Here is a 19,899-nt window from a genome sequence, read left to right as displayed (position 1 = left end):
TGGGTGTGGGTTTGGGGGGGTGGGGTTTTGAGAGGTGCTTTTTGTTCCTCAGCTCGTCTTTGGCGGTGTTTGGCGGGGAAAAGCGCAGTTACTGGATCACTGTGTGTGACGGAGCAGAGAGTGACCGCTGCAGTGCGTGGCGGTGCAGTATGGGGGTAGGCGCTGAGTGATGATGTCATCGTGCCTGGCAGGTAACCCGCGCAGCCTGAAGCACATGTGCCGGCTGGCGATCCGGTCGTGCCTGGGCCGTCTGCGTCTCAGAGCGCCCGTCTTCATGAGCTTCCTGCCGCTGCCGCCACGCCTGAAGGACTACATCCTGTTCCGCGAATACGACCTGTACGCGCAGGGCACCGTGATGACCTCACGCTGAGGAGCCGCCCTGTTAGCCTCCCTCTACCCCTCTCCCTCTCCCTCTCTCTCTCTCTCCCCCTCTCTCTTTCTCTCCCTCTCTCTCCCTCTCTCTCTCTCTGTGTTAGAGAGACAGCTCCAGTCTTCCAGCAGTGGTTTACCCTGATTGACAGGTTATATACTGACAGACAGATTACGATTGACAGATTATGTACTTGCTGGTCTGAGTTCTGTTCCTGTTTGAGACTGACTGATTGACTGATTTTGATGTCTATTTTTAATGTTTGTAGAAAATCTATGATTAATGAAATCATGAAATAACACAGCATGGTTTGGACTCCAGATCATGATTTTGTGAGAATTCCTTCACTGTTGTGAGGTTCCTGATTATAAACACCTCTGGAAAATCACTGAGAATTATGCACCTGCAATTATTCATGAATAAAAAGCATGACACTGTTTTGTACTGTAATACAGTCATTCTGCATGGCTAGGGAAAGTGAAGTTCATCCAGAAAATCCACATCACACCAAAAGGCCAAACCCTTGCCAGGAATCAGCCTGCACCATGTGACCTCAGCAGAGGCTGAAATTAGTTTGAAATTAGTAAGTATCAGGTAAAGAACAACAGTTACTCATTGATTCACATGGTGTTGCAGTCATGTTGGACTGGGTATTCGTGACCTTACCACGGTGAAATCACACACACAGGAGAGAAACATTGAGCTGCACCGTAATTACCATTACCAAACACAGTCACTCCTGTTACTGGTTCTCAAATTTCAGAATGTTTAATATCTGCTGGTGATAGCTACAGTATCTCAGCCGCCCACGCTCTGCTGCTCCACCAGCTGCTCATCTACCGGCCAGGAAGAACGAGATGCCGGGACCATCACTGTACTGCCTGCTGAAAGGGTCCCGACTCACAGCCGGCCTGAGGCCACCACACCCCCCCCCCTTCCCGCCCACCTCACTGTCCAGAGAATGCTGCTGTTGTGATGAACCAATGAATTTTATGTATATCCCTATTTTAGCAATTTCACTGTTTTCCCAGGGTCAGTGAGTAATTTTAAATTTTTTCCAAACTGGGTTTTCTGTTACATTGATTCCCCCAGTGCATTGTGGCAATCTGAACTATAAAAATGCACTATGACAAACAAATATGTCTTCTGTAATGGTTAGTACACGTAATGATGGAGGATTTCCTGGACTCACCTGAAGCTGAAGCAGTCTCACTGGTCTCGCTAACCTTGCTAACTGAAGCGTGAGCGGAGCTGAAGACCTATCTCCTGTGCATCACGCAGACAGCAGCTCTGAAATCTAATGGTCTGTCTGTTCCCTGTCTCAAAGCCACCAAAATCCACCTTCAACTTTCTCACCCGGTTCACAGACACACAGGGCCAAACATTCAACCCCCGATCAGCCGGGGAGTGTGAGTGGAGACAGTTCATTGCACTCTGTCTTATCCGCCACTAGATGGCGTCCAGGCATGTATGAGTGAGCCCATGTACTGCGGGGAGACACTGAGAACAAAGGTGCTTCACTTTAGATCAAGTGGACGGAAGCTGTGTTTTAACAATCCAGTCCCAGAGTCATTATGTGCTAAGGAACAAGAGGAACTCAAGAGAATACATTCTGAATAGCACAGGCACATAAGAATACTGTTACAATAAATGCTCGTATGAAAAAGAGTGAAAATACTGTAATGTAATGTAAGATGACATAGGACAGCGCCCCTGTGTTTGGGAGTGGCACATCCAGAGCAGTAGAAGTACTGGAATGAAGCTCACTGTGCAGTCAGTAAGGTTCCTCCTCTGTCCAGTATATGAGTATATGTGTGGGTATGTGTGTGTGACTATACATGTGAGTGTGAGTGTAAATATGTGTGTAAGTATGTCTTTATATGTGTGTGTGTGTTTGTGTGTGCGTGTGTGTGTAAGTGTGTGTTTGTGTGTGTGTGTGTTTGTGGGAGTTTGTGTTTGTGCGAGTGTGTGTTTGTGTGAGTGTGTGTGTGTGTGAGTGTGTGTTTGTGGGAGTTTGTGTGAGTGTGTGTGTGTGTGCGTGTGTGAGTTTGTGTGAGTTTATGTGTGCGTGTGTGTGTATGTGTGTGTGTGTGTGTGTGTGAGTGTGTGTGTGAGTGTGTGTGTGTGTGAGTGTGTGTTTGTGGGAGTTTGTGTGTGTCTGTGTGTGTGAGTGTGTGTTTGTGGGAGTTTGTGTGTGTGTGTGTGTGTGTGAGTGTGTGTGTGTGTGTGTGAGTGTATGTTTGTGGGAGTTTGTGTGTGTGTGTGTGTGTGTGCATGTGTGTGTGTTTGTGTGTGTGTGTGTGTGTGTGTGTGTGTGTGTGTGTGTGTGTGCATGTGTGTGTGTTTGTGTGTGTGTGTGTGTGTGTGTGTGTGTGTGTGTGTGTGTGTGTGTGTGAGTGTGTGTGTGTGCATGTGTGTTGTTCATAAATTCATAACTGTCCCTGCTGGCTCAGTGTGTTCTTTTACCTAATGTGTCACACAGCCCTCTCTCTGCCCCAGGGAGGCTTGTTTGTTTGATCCCTGACCTCTGCACCCTTTGGGCCCCGTGGAGGTGTGGCTCCCTGAGATCAGAGACATCTCACTCCACGAGGACACACATCAGAAAAATGTTTCCTTCACAGGGAAACAGGCCAGGATCTGCCTGCTATAAGCAGTGCTAAGTACTGCTTTGTTTTCTGGTGATCTGAACTGAGAAGAGAGTAACGTGTTATGTAAGGATTTTTATGAATATACAATATATGTACGTACATCCACACAGGAGTCCATTCAAAGTCTTGCTGATGGTTTCTGAGTGTCACAATAACATTCCTCTGACATGTTCTTTAGCATATCCTCCGGTGAGACTACACCACCACACAGCACAGTAATGACACACCTTACTGACAGAGGTGTGTTGGCTGTGTGCGTGCGGGACACACAGGTTTGGCTTGTACTCTTGTGCTGTTTCCAGGAGCGCACTTCACCATCTGCCTCTCTGAAAGGGACCTAAACAGAGAAGTGATAAACGAGTTTGGATCATTTCAGCAGCAGCATGAAGATCATGTGTTACACTATGTGTGAGGGTGTAGGTAATAAAGGTGTATATTGGTGAGGGTGTAGGTAATAAAGGTGTATATTGGTGAGGGTGTAGGTGGTAAAGGTGTATATTGGTGAGGGTGTAGGTGGTAATGGTGTAGAATATAAAGGCTTTAGGGTTATATGGCTGCTGGCTTCAGTCGGGTCTCAGGCTTGCTCTGTGCCTCTCAGTGACCTTTGACCCCATATACTGCTCTCAGAGTAGAACTTTGAGGCGACCAATGAGCATCCAGGTCTGGAGCTCAGGCACATTCCACAGATCAGTTAGATTCCTGATTCTCTGCTGCGTTTGACAACACAAGGCCTGAACACACAGAGCAAAAATGTAAAAACAACCGTACAAGTCCTGCCACTCAACGTTAAACACAGACCTCACACACAGTGCGGCTCTGAGAAAACGTGTGTTCAACGCGGTGTTTTTATGAAACGTGGTACATTATCTGCACTGCAGTGAGGACACTGTAAAAATGCCATCAGCTCACAGCTCCGTGCACACATGTATTCAGAGCTCACACAGAGCACAGCCATTCCATTCATTCTCCCTAATGCACATTCTCATCTATAATTACTGTGAACTATGGAGGGAAATCTCTCTAACTTCCCGGTATGCTGAGGCCAACAACAACATCATCAGCGTCTCTTAGAACCTGAAACTCACATCAGAGAATGACATGGTTCCACTTCTTCAAAACAGAGACACTCCAGTGTGGCCAACTCACAAACTTCATACTTGTTACTTCATAACTGTGTAAAAGAAAAAATAACGTAAATGATGTAGTGTAATATGTACCTGCAGGTAGAGAGGAAATAGAGGGAATCAGTATGAAGAGGTGTTCATCTCATTCTGATACCTGTGAGAAATCTTTCCTGGCAATGCTCTTTCAAGGCCTTTTCTGTCTTTTGGGAATATTGCAAGGAGTGTTTGCAATCTACAGTATTTTTTGGTCCTGGAGATGTAATCACCCCATTATTTTACTTTAAATAATCTGTACAAAGTGAGAACAACAGCAGGGGATATTTCTGCTGCTGTTTCTCAACCCCCCCCCCCCCCCTTAACAATTCTGAAGAAACAAAAATAAACAACAGGTTCTGATGAAAAAAAAGCATCTTCATATTTTTTTCATTTTGAATTGGCCTGAAGTGAGTGACAGGTTTCTGTCAGTTGGTTTAAAGATTTCAATGGTTTAATTTTTAATGAGCATCTGCAGGTTCAAGAAATTTGATTTGAACAATTCTTAGAAAAGTATTTCCTGCTTCCGGGATGGAGAGTTTACTGAACTGGTACTTTTCTCAAGGGTGTGATCGCAGTGTTCAGTGTTCAAACCAGTATCCTTCTGGTTACGATTCCCTAACCACTACATCAAATATACTCTAACCTCAAAAACTACACCAGATACACCTTAACCCTACCCGCTGCACACAGATACACGCTAACTCTAACCACTACCGCCGGATACATCCTAACCCTAACCACTACACCCAGATAAACTCTAACTCTAACCACTACACCCTGATAAACCCTAACCCTAAAAACTACACCCTGATAAACCCCCTGACTCCAGAGTGATTGCTGGCTGGAACTTCATGCAGGCGTTTCTAAAGACAGGACGGCCATAAAATCAGAGCACGCATGTGTGACTCAAACATGTGAAGTTAAAAGCAACATGACCGTCACACCATCTGAAATACCATACATGCCCAAAGCAACTGCAATCCTCCCATACACACGCACACCAACCATGACTGTTTCTCACACTACAAGTCCCACAGTGCACTAGGAGGTAGACACCAAAAGGAGGATAGACGCATCTCCCTGATGTAATAGTTGCTGAAGCCCCATGCTGCTCCCTCTAGTTACATCATATCATTACATTATTGTCTTTTAGCAGACTCTCTTATCCAGAGCAACTTACATAGGTTACAATTTTTACGTTACCCATTTATACAGTTGGTTATTTACTTGGGCAAGTCTGCGTTAAGTACCTTGCCCAAGGGTACAGCAGCAGTGCCCCAGTAGCAACCTTTCAGTAAGAGCCCTGCTCTTTACCACTATGCTACACTGCTGCCCCCACTCACATCAGAGTGAGCGTACAGCCAATCTAGTTATTTCACTTTTTGTGCTGCTGCTATAGAAATGTCCTTTTCACTCCAGCAACAGATGCCCTTTGTGATGGAGAGAACTGGCAGTCCCGCTGCCCAGGTGCTGTTTCACTCAGGTAAAAACACACAGAGTCCCTTCACTGTTTGTCGTGGGTATGATAATTATAGTCCTTTTCTTTGGGCTGGCGGTAGGTCTGTGATTAAGACACTGTGCTAAGAATAGCAAAGTTCTCAGAAACTGGAACAGTTACATAAGCATAAAAACAGACTTTCCAAGAAGAAAAAAGGACTTTGTGAATTGATTTATAACCACGGGAAGAGTAAAAGTCTCTTCAGAGGGCAGAGCACATCTGAGCATACAGTAACATAGCAGGAAAGATGCTTTATCTCCAGAAAGATGGAAAGATTCTCGTGACTTCACCTTTAAACAGAACAGTAACACCTATCCCTGTGAAACAAGACTTCTCTCTCCCACGAGTGATCGGGCTCTTCTTCCTTTGTTTGTCAGGTCTTCATGGCCATCCCTCTCACCTGCTTTCGGTGATGTACTGCGGAGGCCATCCCTCTCACCTGCTTTCGGTGATGTACTGCGGAGGCCATCCCTCTCACCTGCTTTCGGTGATGTACTGCGGAGTACTGTGGGGTGCTGTGCCAGCTTTTCCTTCTGCTGCTGAACTGCAAAGGGACACACCTGGGCTGCACAGGTGATAGGATCTCACCTGTAGTCAGATGTGACAGATACAGCAGCAGTATATAAACCAGACAAGACATACTACCTGTCCTCAGGTGCACAGTGTCACCTGATCACTGTCCATGTGATCCTGACTTTCTCCGAGCACAGCTGTACCCCCTGACACAGAGCTGGTAACTGCGGCAGAGTCTACAGCACGCAGAGGAGCACAACCGCCACATCAACTACATTTTAGGTCCAAAACTGGAGCTGAATCGTTCTCCTCATGGCAAGACCATGCCGAATGGCGACATTCATTGGGTTTGAAAATAAAGTTCATTCACCACATGAGCAGTGTAGAGTGGTGACATGGCTGTCAGTGAACCATGATCTCTCCTCTGTGTGACTCTGCAAAGTCTGATTCCATCTGTGTACATGGGCCAACCTATGGACCTGTTTCTGAAGCTACTTCTCTTGTTCCTTTCTCACAGCTATAGAGATATAGCACATGAAAAGAGATGGTTCAAAGTTAAAACCCATACCAATGTGTACTGGAGCCACAGTGCTTTATTATGGCTGAAATCATTTCGCACGAACCTTTCAAATGTAGCATAATACTGCACATTAAGCATTAGAACACAACCGCTGCTACTGGAGGAGTTCTAGTAAAATTTGATGGATTAATTGATGACAAACTATTAAAACAAGGAAGGTTATCAGTTTCAAAGTAAAAGAGGATCCGAATGGTTATCAGTTCTATTTCTACTGTTTCTTTCGCATGGGATGTCACTGGACGTAACTGATTCAGAAAGAGTAGTCGATTTTATGTTCTTGCGAAAACTGGCGTCAGATTAGCCGCCGCTGCACAAACACTTTTTATGGGGTCATATTCACGGGGGTGACCACTGTTATCATTAGACATGGTAATGAGAACACTTAACATCAACTCTTCACTGTGCTTAGGTATGTAAAGTATGTATTCCGACTTTTCAAACATTTGGCATTACAAAGTGATGCGGTTAATTGCTCCTGGGATGCGTGACCCGGCGGACGGTTGCACAAACGCTGGTGTCCAGTGTCACACGCGGTACTCGGCCCACCCTTCATTTTTGTGACGTCACCAGCATTAAGCGGCATCACCGAACAGACTCGGCGCAGCATCACATTGGTGCCGGCAGCTGTGATATGAAACCTACCAAACAAGACCGACATGGATCTTTGGCTGTTCGGGATTAGTGTTATGATGAAGACTGACCTTACTAGGCAACGGCTTTTTGCAAAGTAGAGTTAAAGTGTCGGGGTTACAATATTTTTAAAACTTGTCCGAAGTTTAACTTCGCGCATATTTGGTACTTTAAGATTGAACTTGCGTCTCATGGTGGGGGAGGGGTTAAAATAGTCTGAGGGCACGCTGAAGACATAAATTCTCCTGTTTAAATTAAGTGTAAAAATCAATTGTGTACAATCATTCACGCGGGGTTTCGTGAAGCTGGGTGGAGAGTTAACTCCTTGTCCAATAGTGTCATACCGTACGTTGTATTTACTCATTGTAAATACACGATATCTGGAGATTAAATAAGTCTTAGGTGCATGGGAGTATTTACTTTGTTGCTCGCGTTAAAATACGAACTTGTTATAAATGTTTATTCGTACACTGCATTTACAAATTGATGGGAATCTGTCCCGGACCAAGACGCGCCTCTGCCGGTCAACTTCAGCAGAAACGATCCGTGTTCTCCGCTGCGAAGCACACACCCCCTGCGCTCATGGTTCCTATCAGAAGACGCGCGTCGCCCATCACGGTAGGTTGGGTTGCGATCCGTTGCACTCCTACACTGACCCTGGCATTTCGCTCCCTGTTCCCCGGCCGGTGAGATCGCGGACGGGCGCTTAAAGGTGGTGATTAAAACGCAGAATTGGCGGTGGTCGAGGTAAGAAGACACGCCTTCGAATTTGATTGTCTACCTACCATACCGTCAGCTGTGCCCCCCGAGACCGACATGGTGGCAAAGGATTATCCGATTTATCTCTCCGCCAAAAGGGCGAGCTGGGCGCTGGAGGAGCGGACTGTAGTCCGGGGTCCTCATCGTGGAGCAGAGGTAGGTGTGCTGACAGGCAGGGCCACAATCGCGCACAGACTAATGTGTTTTAAATTATTTTACAGTACTAGCCTATAGAAGGCCAGGTGTCAGCGCTGTAATAGACCTACACATAATATGCGCCTTTAGGTATCGCTAGTAGTAAAGGATGATGAAGGTAACCTGAATGGTACTGTTTTTCACGGACGGGGGCTACTTGGCCGAGCAGTTCAGTTTTGGGCCGCCCCGCTGCTCGGAGTAATGATACTCAAAAGCTGATTTGTAGCCAGTTCGTCGTATTGTTCATACATTTTAACGCGGTTAGACATGTGCAACAACTCTATTCTAACGTGAAAATACTGGTCAACCCAAACTGTCCAGTTAGGAGATTTTTTTTACAATAGGCAGCGAGATTTCCTGCGAATAGCATAGATGCGTTTCAACTGCAGTTACAGCGGACGTTTAGAATAGGTTTGGCTACGCTGGTACCTGCGTGTGCTGATTTCCCTTCAAACCTATCATTTAATTAACCAAGTTGTTTCCGTAAGGTTGGCTTGGTTTGAAACTAAACGCGGTTTGGTGCATTTCCATTTGCCTTGTCGTCTTCCTTTGCCAGAAGTTTGCTTTTAGTAACCAGCTCTCCACATTTTAAAGTAACTACCACAGACCCCATTGCATTGGTAGATCTAAGAACTGTGATTTCATGAGAACTATTATAAAGTTTTATGTCATATTGTGCGCACCAGTAAACAGTCATGAGCCTACATGGTAGCCGCATTCTGCATGATAATTCTGATTCGAGATTCACTTGGGTGCAGTTTAAGCCTCAGTTCAAAGGCAAAGCCCTGTCAATTCGCAGGGACTGTTTATGTGGTCTGGTGGAATGTTTGTCTCAACCAAAATGCAACCACAACCTGTGTATGTATCGGTCAGTGAGTTACTGTGTGTGTGTGTGTGTGTGTGTGTGTCTGTGTGTGTGTGTGTGTGAGAGTCAGTGGCAGTTACTGTGTTTGTCAGTGACAGTTACTGTGTTTGTCAGTGACAGTTACTAGGTGTGCGTCAGTGGCAGTTACTATGTGTGTGTCAGTGGCAGTTACTATGTGTGTGTCAGTGGCAGTTACGGTCTGTTTGTGTGTGTGTGTGTGTGTGTGAGAGAGAGAGAGAGTCAGTGACAGTTACTATGTGTGTGAGTCAGTGGCAGTTACTGTGTGTGTGAGTCAGTGACAGTTACTATGTGTGTGAGTCAGGGGCAGTTACTCTGTGTGTGAATCAGTGGCAGTTACGGTCTGTGTGTGTGCGTGTGTGTGTGAGTCAGTGGCAGTTACGGTCTGCGTGTGTGTGTATGTGCGTGTGTGTGTGTGTGTGCGTGTGTGTGTGTGAGAGTCAGTGGCAGTTACGGTCTGTGTGTGTGTGTGTGTGAGTCAGTGGCAGTTACGGTCTGCGTGTGTGTGCGTGTGTGTGTGCGTGCGTGCGTGCGTGCGTGTGTGTGTGTGTGTGTGTGTGTGTGAGTCAGTGGCAGTTACGGTCTGTGTGTGTGTGTGTGTGTCCCTCTCCAGGTGCTCAGTAAAAGGTGTGTGAAGTCCTCACTGTCCAGCCTCATCTCCCCTGAGAAGGCCACGCCCCAGAGACGCGTTGGGCGGACTGTGCAGGTGTGTACAGCCATTCAGTGAGTGCCTCCTCATCCAGGACACTCCACCCTTTCTCTTCACTGAGGGTATTCTGTACTCCTGTCAGATTTGTGAGGACATTTACGTTTATGTTTACATTTATTCATTTGGCAGACATTTTTATCCAAAGGGACTTACAAGTGAGGAGACATAGAAACCCCCACCCAAGCCCCTCTGAAATCTTACCATGTACAATGAACAACAAGAATAAGGAACCATCCCTGTCCTTTTCTCCCCCCCTTCTTGCCCCCCCAGCGCTCCCTGCGGAATGAGGGTGGGGCTGACTCCCAGCCCCTGTGTTCCTGGAGTCAGGCCCTGCCGTCCATGGCCAGGCAACGTGACAGCAAGCTGTGGAGTGAGACCTTCGACCTGCAGCTGTGCCCCACGCTGACCGCCAGGGAGGTCAAACGACAGGAGGCAAGAGCCTGGAGACACCCCTCTCCCTCCCTCTGTCTCTCTTTTTCTCCTTCTGTCTCTCTCTCTCTCTGTGTCTCTCTCTCTCTCTCTCTGTCAGTGTCTTTCTCTTCCTTTGTCTCTCTGTCTCTCTCTCTCTGTGCCTCTCAGTTTCTCTCCTTCTCTATTTCAGGCCATCTTTGAACTGTCCAAAGGAGAGCAGGACCTGATCGAAGATCTGAAGCTGGCGAAGAGGGTGAGTGATCTCAGCATAGTCTGCTCACTTTAAGGGATGCCTTTGACTTTGAGACGATTAAATTTTCTTACTGTGTCTTTGACTAGAGCGGGCCTTGTGGGTGAGCTCTTTCTGACTGCAGAAGGCATTGTGGGTCAGCTCTCTGATTGGAGAAGGTGTTGTGGGTCAGCTCTCTGATAGGGAAGGGACTGTGGGTCAGCTCTCTGATTGGAGAAGGTGTTGTGGGTCAGCTCTCTGATAGGGAAGGCGCTGTGGGTCAGCTCTCTGATTGGAGAAGGTGTTGTGGGTCAGCTCTCTGATTGGAGAAGGTGTTGTGGGTCAGCTCTCTGATTGGAGAAGGTATTGTGGGTCAGCTCTCTGATTGGTCAGCTCGCTCCTCAATGACAGGGGTGATGTCTCTGCAGGCCTACCACCACCCCATGCTGAAGCTGTCAATCATGTCAGAGCAGGAGCTGACACAGATATTCAGCACCTTGGACTCCCTAATCCCACTGCACGAAGGTTCAAGCTCTCTCTTGCACACACAGACACACACATGCATGCCTACATGCTTACACACACATACACAAAGTTGCTCTGTGAGAGCTGGTGCATTTGAGATGCATATCTGACCAGACCTCTTCTTTCTCTCCCTCTCGCTCCTTCTCTTCCTCTGACACTCTCTCAGACCTGCTGAGGCGTCTGCAGGAGGCCAGGAAACCAGATGGTTCCACTGAGTATGTTGGACATATCCTACTAGAGTGGGTAAGAGAACTGGAAACCCAAACAAAACCCAGCCAATCCTGCTCATCCCCCCAGCTGCGCACACTGACCCCAGCCAATCCTGCGCATCCCCCGGGCTGCGCACACTGACCCCAGCCAATTATATTAATTTTACCAGTGGAGAGGACACCCCACTCAGCCCATTTTGCTCGCTGTGTACCTGTAATTTGGGAGGAATATTTCTGTGTCCAGTCTCTGGGGTAGATGTTGCCAGGTTATTGTGATTGTCTGTATCACTCTGAGTGAGGAGGGTGTCTGCAGTCCTAGTGATCTTCTTACACCTCTGCTCCTTGGCTCAGTAATGACTTCCATTATTCATCTCATGAAGCCATTTTACGGTATTAATGTTCCACCTGAATCCCTCCTCACCCCGAGGACTCACCGCACAGGGTTACGCTTCACACCGGGTCAGAGGACCCCACACATCCGCACAGGGTTACGCTTCACACCGGCTCAGAGGACCCCACACACCGCACAGGGTTACACTTCACACCGGCTCAGAGGACCCCACACACTGGCTCAGAGGACCCCACACACCGCACAGGGTTACGCTTCACACCGGCTCAGAGGACCCCACACACCGGCTCAGAGGACCCCACACACCGGCTCGGAGGACCCCACACACTGCACAGGGTTACGCTTCACACCGGCTCAGAGGACCCCACACACCGGCTCAGAGGACCCCACACACTGCACAGGGTTACGCTTCATACCGGCTCAGAGGACCCCACACACCGCACAGGGTTACGCTTCACACCGGCTCAGAGGACCCCACACACCACACAGGGTTACGTTTCACATCGTATGCAGCAGTACACGTGTTCTGACCCAGGTGCTGTGCGGTTCTTACACAGAGGTCTGGAGTTATGTAAGGGCGTTTGCTAAAGAACGTCCTGGCACTCTGTGTTCTGAGCATTTCACTGCCCTGTATGATTCAGCATGTGTCTGAGAGCCCGAGGCTGCGCTGTCCAATCCAGCCCAGTCTGCCGGTCTGAGCATGCTCAGGAGGACGCAGCCAAAAGCACACCAGCTGCTTATGCTCTCTGTTTCATCAGGAAACTGTCACTGAAAACACCACTTCAGCCTGAACACTGTCAGAAGTGGAAACAGCTGCTGACTTTCCTGAAGTGGTTAAGAACCTTATTCCTTTAGAATAGGGCCATAAACCTTCTGAATGAAAAAATGAAAGTACTTTGCTGACTGTGAGAGTGAAGGTAACACTGCATAAAAGAATAACTGAGTGGAAGTTTGACTGAGGGTGAGGGAGTGTGTGGGAATGAGAGTAAGAGTTTATGTGAGTCTGGGGTGGAATTCTGGTTAGTGACACTGAGTGTCACTATCCCATTTCTCTTTCCCTCTGTCTCCTTCTCCCTCAGTTAAACTGAGATTGTGTTTCACTGGTGTAACTCCACTGTGTGCAGTTGGCTGGTGTTGCTTTGGCAGGTTTACCCACAGTCCCTAAAGCCCTGGCAGGTGGACACATTGAGCTTTACTTCCTGCTCCTCCCTCCCCTGTGGGAGGAGAGAACTCTGGGTTGTGGTCTCGCGTTTCAGAACGAACTCTTCCTCGCTGCCTGAACATGGCATTGTGGGGAGGATAACAGGAAGTGCAATCTCAGTCTCGGTCAGCTGCTCTTCGACAGACACACTACCGTTCCTCTTCGGGAACCCAGCTTCTCTTCTGCCTTTTTCGACATCCTACTTCCTGAAAATAAAACAAAAATGAAATATTAAATTATTTGTTAATTGTTAGGTGTCCTGACAGTGTTTGGTTTGATCCCCCTGTGCAGCTGCCCTGCCTCAGGTCATACAGCAGTTACTGCAGTAACCAGGTGGCGGCCAAGGCGCTGCTGGACCATAAGAAGCAGGACGGGCGGGTGCAGGACTTCCTGCAGCGCTGCCTGGAGTCACCCTTCAGCCGGCGGCTGGACCTGTGGAGCTTCCTGGACGTGCCACGCTCGCGCCTGGTCAAGTACCCACTGCTGCTGCGTGAGATCCTGAGACACACGCCCAGCGAGCATGCTGACTGGCCACCGCTGGGGGCTGCTGTGAGTGGGGGGGGGCATGGGGTTGGGGGGGGGGGTGGGCAACCGTCCATCACTGGGAGCTGCCATGATTGGGGGGGGGGGGGGGGGGGGGAATGAGCTGTCATGCTGAAGACTCCTCTCTTTCTGTGTCTGTGTATGTGTCTGTGTGTGTCTGTGTGTCTGTGTGTGTCTGTGTGTGTGTGTCTGTGTGTGTGTCTGCGTGTGTCTGTGTGTGTCTCTGTGTGTGTCTGTGTGTGTGTGTCTGTGTGTGTGTGTCTGTGTGTGTGTCTGCGTGTGTGTCTGCGTGTGTCTGTGTGTGTCTCTGTGTGTCTGTGTGTGTGTGTGTGTGCGTGTGTGTGTGTGTGTGTGTCTCTGTGTGTGTCTGTGTGTGTGTGCGTGTGTGTGCGTGTGTGTCTCTGTGTGTGTCTGTGTGTGTGTGTCTGCGTGTGTCTGTGTGTGTCTGCGTGTGTCTGCGTGTGTCTGTGTGTGTGTCTGTGTGTGTGTGTGTGCGTGTGTGTGTGTGTGTCTGTGTGCGTGTGTGTGCGTGTGTGTGCGTGTGTGTGTCTGCGTGTGTCTGCGTGTGTGTGTGTGTGTGTGTGTGTCTGTGTGTGTCTGTGTGTCTGTGTGTGTCTGTGTGTCTGTGTGTGTCTGTGTGTGTGTGTGTGTGTGTGTGTGTGTGTGTGTGTGTGTGTGTGTGTGTCTGTGTGTGTGTGTCTGTGTGTGTCTGCGTGTGTCTGCGTGTGTCTGTGTGTGTGTCTGCATACTCCTCCAGATCTCTATGGTCCAGGGCATTGTGGCAGAGATCGATGCGCAGACGGGAGAGTCAGAGTGCCGCTACTACAAGGAGCACCTGTTGTACCAAGAGGAGAGCCAGCGGGACCCGCTGATCGACCAATCACGCGTTCTCAGCTGCCACGGTGACCTCAGGAACAGCCGTGGCACTGTGAGTGTGAGAGGGCTCAGAGGGAAAAGCCACTAAAACCTCACGCTTCCTTATTGGGCAGTCTGAGTGGTGATCAGGACAGGTGTGTCCTGTGGTGCTTTCACCTGGAGCCACTGGCCCCGCCCCCACTTGGGGCTGCCTGGCTGAGCTGGTGTTGCTCAGCCCGCGGGGATTATATACCTGAGAGAAGGTACCAGGTATCACAGAGCCCAGAGAGCCAGGATAGCTGTGATAACACAGATGGAGAATTGCATTTAAGAGTTGGTGGTGCTGGTAGCCAATAGCGTGGCTTGCTTACTGTGTGAGATAAAGAGGACCAGAAGGGCCACTCCAGATCCATGCTGGTCCTCCCTCTGTCCCACTGAATGCACTGATGTTACTGACTCACCTCCTGATTCATTTTCATCCTGGGAAGGACAACCACTCAGACTCAGCTGTGCTCTCTCTTGGATTAGTATCTGACCCTCAAGTCCTCTGCGGCCTTGTTTGAGCTCCTCTTTCTCTCTCTCTTTCCAACCCCCCCCCCCCCCCCTGCCCCCCCCGCCCCGTGCAGAAGCTGCATGTGTTCCTGTTTCAGGGTGTGCTGGTGGTGACCCGCACGGTGGCGCACAGGGGGCAGCTCTGGTACCAGCTGCAGTGCTGCCCCCTCCCTCTGCAGGAGCTGGAGTGTGAGGACCTGCAGGACGGAGAGATCAGCCTGGGGGGGTCGCTGCGGGGGGCCTTCAGCCACACCCAGAGGAGTGAGTCAACCCCCCCCCCCTCACACACACACATACACACACACACACAAATACACAACACCACTGTACCAAGAGTCTCCTAAAGACGCTGACACCCTGAGCTTTACAGTCACACCAGTGTGAACAATATGTAGCACATGAAACTTCAGCAGCCTGCACAGGTGTTTCACAAAACTGATGATGTCAGCGGGTTCCTTTCACAAGCCCCCTGCGCTCACTGCAGCACTAACCCCCACCATCCTTCCCCCAGCCAAGAACCTCTTCCGGGTCACAGTGCGCAGCGGTCAGCAGGAGCGGTCCCTCTGCTTCCAGGCCAGCGACGCCTTCTGCAAGCAGCAGTGGCTCAACTGCCTCAGGCAGGCCAAGAGTGCAGCGGCCAGCGGGGGCGGGGCCAGCGGGGGCGGGGCCGGCGGGGGCGGGGCCGGCAGGGGTGGGGCGGGGCCCACAGACACCCCGCCCCTCTCAGGACAGGAGCGGCTGCACCGCAGCGGCAGGGAGGACTCGGACTGCATGCACACCAGCGACAGCACAGACACCGCACAGCACACAGGATGGAGTGCAGGGTCAGTGCAGCTCTGAGCCCTGGGACAGACGCTCTCTCCCTCTCTCCTGTGCCCTGCCGCGACCCCTCACAGTGCTGGAACCTCCCCTCCTCCCTCCTCTCAGGACGGACTGCAGCACACAGACAGCTCCACTCTGACATCACCACGCCTTCGGCAGGAAGCATGACCTTCAGCTGAAGGTCAGAGGTCAGAGGTCAGGGCTTTGCCAGGGAGGGGGATCCTGATCATCTGAACAGTTTTGCAGTGAGTCACATGATGTCCGTGTGCTGCACTGACCTGCCTCAGCTAAACTAATGCCAAAAAAAGTCTGCATCCTCTTTAACCAGGAAAAACTACCTGGTACCTACCAGGAAATGCTTCACAAACTGTTGGTTTTGTATGAGAGATGTGTGTAGACCTGATCATCATAGTATGCCTGTATTATATGCCTTTATTTTATTAAATAATTGTTATTGTTTGCTTTTTTAAAGCCATCACAGTGTCAGAGTTGTTATGGAGCTGTGGATGAAAACGGAGATGCCTGAGAGGATGGCTTTAAAACAGCAGAATGTTTTGTGTGTTGGAATTTTAAACATGAAATAAACATCCTAATCTCACTTTAACATTGTGTTTATAATTGTCAGTCTCTGGCTGCCATTCTGTTTCACCCCGTGCAGTGTCGCCAGGTCGCGGCTCACCTGCGGGGGTATTACCTGATTCGCCTCACTTTCCAGCCTGCCACACCTCTGCTGACATCCACGGTCCAAACAGAGATAACACATGCAAAGGTGCAAGCAGTGGCGGCAGCACACGGGAATGTTAAAATATATCTATAACTGTCAGAGAATTACACACCGATACTTGGGCAGGACAGAAATTTCAGGTTTGTTGAAATGTATCGAATGTGACGCACCCGATGGCCCTGAAATTATGGCCGAGACACATACTGCCCCCAGGTGGTGAACACAAGCTATAAAATTGTGCCGTGGCTGTCTGCAGATGCAATCCACTGTAACATGACAATAAGTCATAAACTGCTGTTTGCGTAGTTTGCAGAACGGATGATAATTCCTCTGTTCTAGAAAATGTCCCGTATAACGACCCTGTATAAACAACATGCACAGTACTATTCTTGGGCAAAGTTTAGCAAATGCAATATTCGTAGATTCTGTCATGTCCGTTCTTTTTTATTAGTAGGCTAAACAGAAAATAAGGGGCAGGAAACATATTTTGTATTTGTGTGCGTTCGTGTTTCTGTGCGTGAGTGCAAAGTGTTGCTTCCGCATTCCCACGTTTCAGGCAGAGTTCAGATCCCGAAAGACGACATTAGTCCAGATACAGAAATATAACAGAAAATAACAGCACACAACTGTAACATTACGGTAAACCTACAGTGAAGCTTATTTGTCTGTGAAAGTGAAAGGTGTGCTCTAAAGTTCAGCGGTAGTGTGGTGGGAAAAACCCCTTCCAGTCTGGGCCGAATAAACAATTCTGAATTAAACAATGTTATAAAATAATCACAGAGAATAAGTACAGGAAATAATCTTCAGAGTCTGATGCAATTGGTTTATTGTATATGTGCGCAAATCACATACAGTAAACCGGGCTGGTCCGCGTGGAGCAGTAGTGTCATCAGTCATAACCCCAAGCAGTCTGAAAAACCACCAAATGCATCTTTCTTTTATGCTTTTACGCTGAGCTCCTTTTGTTGTGGAGCTTAGGATCAAACCCCCTCCTTCAGTTTCAAAACACATTTTCTGTACACCATTGTTTTTCATTCTGGCATCATTTTCATTACATATTTGGCTTTTCCTGTACACGATTGTTGCCAAGCCCACACCTGGTAATTATATATAAAAAAACAATTATTCTGCCTCGGCTGTACACCGTTATCTTCAAAGCCGCCCAAATCTGATATAAAAAAAAAATGAAAGAATATCAATCCTGCTTCGGCTGCCAAGGCCACGCATTCTTGGCCTGTTCTGCCTTGGCTATATTCCATGAAGAATCCCTGTTCAGCTGCCCCTTCTTACACGGCTATCGCCTTTTATAGATCCTAACCACACACTCTATCACGCAGATATTTAGTTTTTCGGGTATTTCACTGCAACAGAGCTTTATATCCACACGCCTGAACAGCAGACGGAAAAAACACTGCGACAACTGAAACAAGCTCCCGGGATTCTTGCTAATACACAAAAGAAGGGCGATGGTCCCCCATCCTACGGGTTTTAAACGTCTTTTATAAACGACAACGTGGCGGAAAACCTCCTTCAGTCTGGGCCAGTTGGACTGGGGTCTCCCTCCACACTTGTTCAGCCACGTATCCGAATTACGTAATTTGTACATACCTTTTTGGTAATAATCACAGAAAATGGATACGATGGTAATTCACAGAGTCTGATGTAATTGGTTTTTCTGTTATTGCATATGGTGATCAATCTCATACAGTAAACCGGGTTGGTCCGCGGAGCAACAGGTCACAATGCATTCACAAGCACTTCCCCAATCACTCTGGCCACCCCTCTGCCTGCATCCTCTTTTTATGCTGTTTTCACAACTCCTCCTATACCGTGGCCTGATTTCCTAAATTCTCCCAGGCTCCTCCTTCAAGATCACCCCATCTCACTTGATACACCATTATCTTTTGCCTGGAAAGTCCCATAAACCCCATAGCCATTAATTGTATATTATTTTTTTGAAACATATCACTTCTGGAAATTCCCATTATTTCCAAGTCTGCACCTGATGATTTTTTAAAAAATAATTAAATAATACAGTTTCATTTTATTCTTACGTATACGCATGTCTGGAATTTCCCATTATTTTCAGGCCCTTGCCTGAATGTTTTTTTTTTTTTTTTTAAAGGGTTAAATAACTCAAAGGGCTGTTCTGGCAGTGCTGTACTTCTCCAAGGTCACATATTCTGATGCTATCTGTCCTGTAATAACCTCCAAATGCTTGTAACCTAGAATAATCCCCCCGCTCACACAGAATCACAGCATATTAATAAAAGTGCTTAATACTTTTCAGTAGTAGTATTTAAATGCATACATTTCTGCACCACATTTTTTTCTTCTGACCGCAGCTTGATGGTCATGTGGTGACTTCACCACTCCCCGCCTCTACCGGTCAGGCCGGAGGATCCTTTCCATTCTTCTGCCTTCAATATGCTGTATCAAATACAGAAATAACAATCTCCAAAAATTAATACAAATTATACCTCAAAGTCTGATACAAGTAGGTTTATTGTATATGGATCAGAAATCACATACAGTAAACTAGGCTGGTCCACATGGAGCAAAGCAGTCACACCCACTCCGGAGACCCCGGTCTGAGAAGTTCCCCGAATTCCCCTTCTTTTATACATTTTCCTTAACCCTTCCCATCGCTGAGCTCACCTGCCAGCTCCCACTCTCACGGTCCACCCTCTTTATCTCTTTTTCGTTTTAATCACATTTTTACACAGCTATTTATTTATCTCAGTCATTGTTAATTTTTCTTGGGTTTTTCTTCCAATATTTTCATGCCAAGCCAAGCTATATTTTTTAAAATAGATGGCACCCTCCCAAAATTTAGACTGGCAATCACCCAGGCCTCTGGGGTCCCTTACACCTGTCCTGCAATAACCTTAAGCATGCATAGTGAACTTAATACAACCTTTTGGCAGTGAGCTCATGCTAATACACAGTGTTGCTAGGATAACATAATTTTTTCTACCACAGTCACTGTTAGGTCTGAATAGTGAAAATGGCGTTTTATTTAATAAGAATAATTTTCTTATTTAGAAAGAACGTACACCGCAGATTTATTATTTAATAAGAATAAGAATGTCAAGCACGCAGGACTGACGCGGGTTTTTACTGTATCTCAAACCCCAAACATGTGGCAAAGTAGGAAATTCTGTACTTGCAGTGTCGACAGTTTTAACACGATTTCACAGACTTTTCATATTAACATTGGATGCCATAGCCCAGGACACAGAAACATTTTAGTTTCAAATAGTTGTACGCTTCTTATCTGATTGTTGTGGTGGTCGTTAAATGTGATAGGCTGAAATTAAGGTACTACCACTTGATACATGTTGTCATATCAATATGTCCTTGATATATATGTGTACGTACTCGCATACATGCACGCTGTGACGGCTGAGCCTCCTCTCCCTCCGTGAGCACAACGCGAAGGAGATTCAGAGGCTGGGGGGACACATGGAGGCAGCTACTTCCGGTGGGGGCCCGGTAAGAGAAGCGGTGTGACCGTAGGAAGGGGTGCAGGCT

At 47.9% G+C, this 19,899-nt stretch overlaps 2 protein-coding genes across 6 annotated transcripts in view; both read left to right on the top strand.

Annotated features, from left to right (window-relative positions):
• asb14b (ankyrin repeat and SOCS box containing 14b) overlaps nt 1-448 on the top strand; it is a 7,681-nt gene extending 7,233 nt beyond the window's left edge. For all 5 annotated transcript variants that reach the window (XM_036533854.1, XM_036533856.1, XM_036533855.1 and 2 more), the window contains exon 10: nt 192-448. In XM_036533854.1, the coding sequence (XP_036389747.1) occupies nt 192-370 (179 nt within the window). In that variant the 3' untranslated portion in view covers nt 371-448. The remainder of the gene's footprint in view (nt 1-191) is intronic.
• A 7,767-nt stretch (nt 449-8,215) lies between these two features.
• Nucleotides 8,216-15,659, top strand: LOC118780241 (rho guanine nucleotide exchange factor 3-like). The gene is made up of 10 exons (XM_036532650.1): nt 8,216-8,314; nt 9,850-9,942; nt 10,216-10,377; nt 10,547-10,609; nt 11,014-11,110; nt 11,277-11,353; nt 13,161-13,418; nt 14,170-14,340; nt 14,894-15,080; nt 15,331-15,659. Exons 1-10 carry the CDS (start codon nt 8,216-8,218, stop codon nt 15,657-15,659), a joined length of 1,536 nt encoding a protein of 511 aa, XP_036388543.1.
• The last annotated feature ends 4,240 nt before the right edge of the window (nt 15,660-19,899 follow it).

This window comes from Megalops cyprinoides, chromosome 7 (genome assembly GCF_013368585.1).
Source record: "Megalops cyprinoides isolate fMegCyp1 chromosome 7, fMegCyp1.pri, whole genome shotgun sequence".
Lineage (NCBI taxonomy): Eukaryota > Metazoa > Chordata > Actinopteri > Elopiformes > Megalopidae > Megalops > Megalops cyprinoides.
The sequence above is the reverse complement of the archived record's forward strand: the minus strand, read 5'-3'. Positions and strand labels throughout refer to the sequence as shown.

Excerpts from the sequence above, each read along its gene's own strand:
- LOC118780241 (XM_036532650.1), top strand. The coding sequence starts at position 8,216 with ATGGTGGCAAAGGATTATCCGATTTATCTCTCCGCCAAAAGGGCGAGC. Across the intron at positions 8,315-9,849 it reads GTCCTCATCGTGGAGCAGAG|GTGCTCAGTAAAAGGTGTGT; the intron begins GTAGGTGTGCTG and ends GTCCCTCTCCAG. Across the intron at positions 13,419-14,169 it reads GGCCACCGCTGGGGGCTGCT|ATCTCTATGGTCCAGGGCAT; the intron begins GTGAGTGGGGGG and ends ATACTCCTCCAG.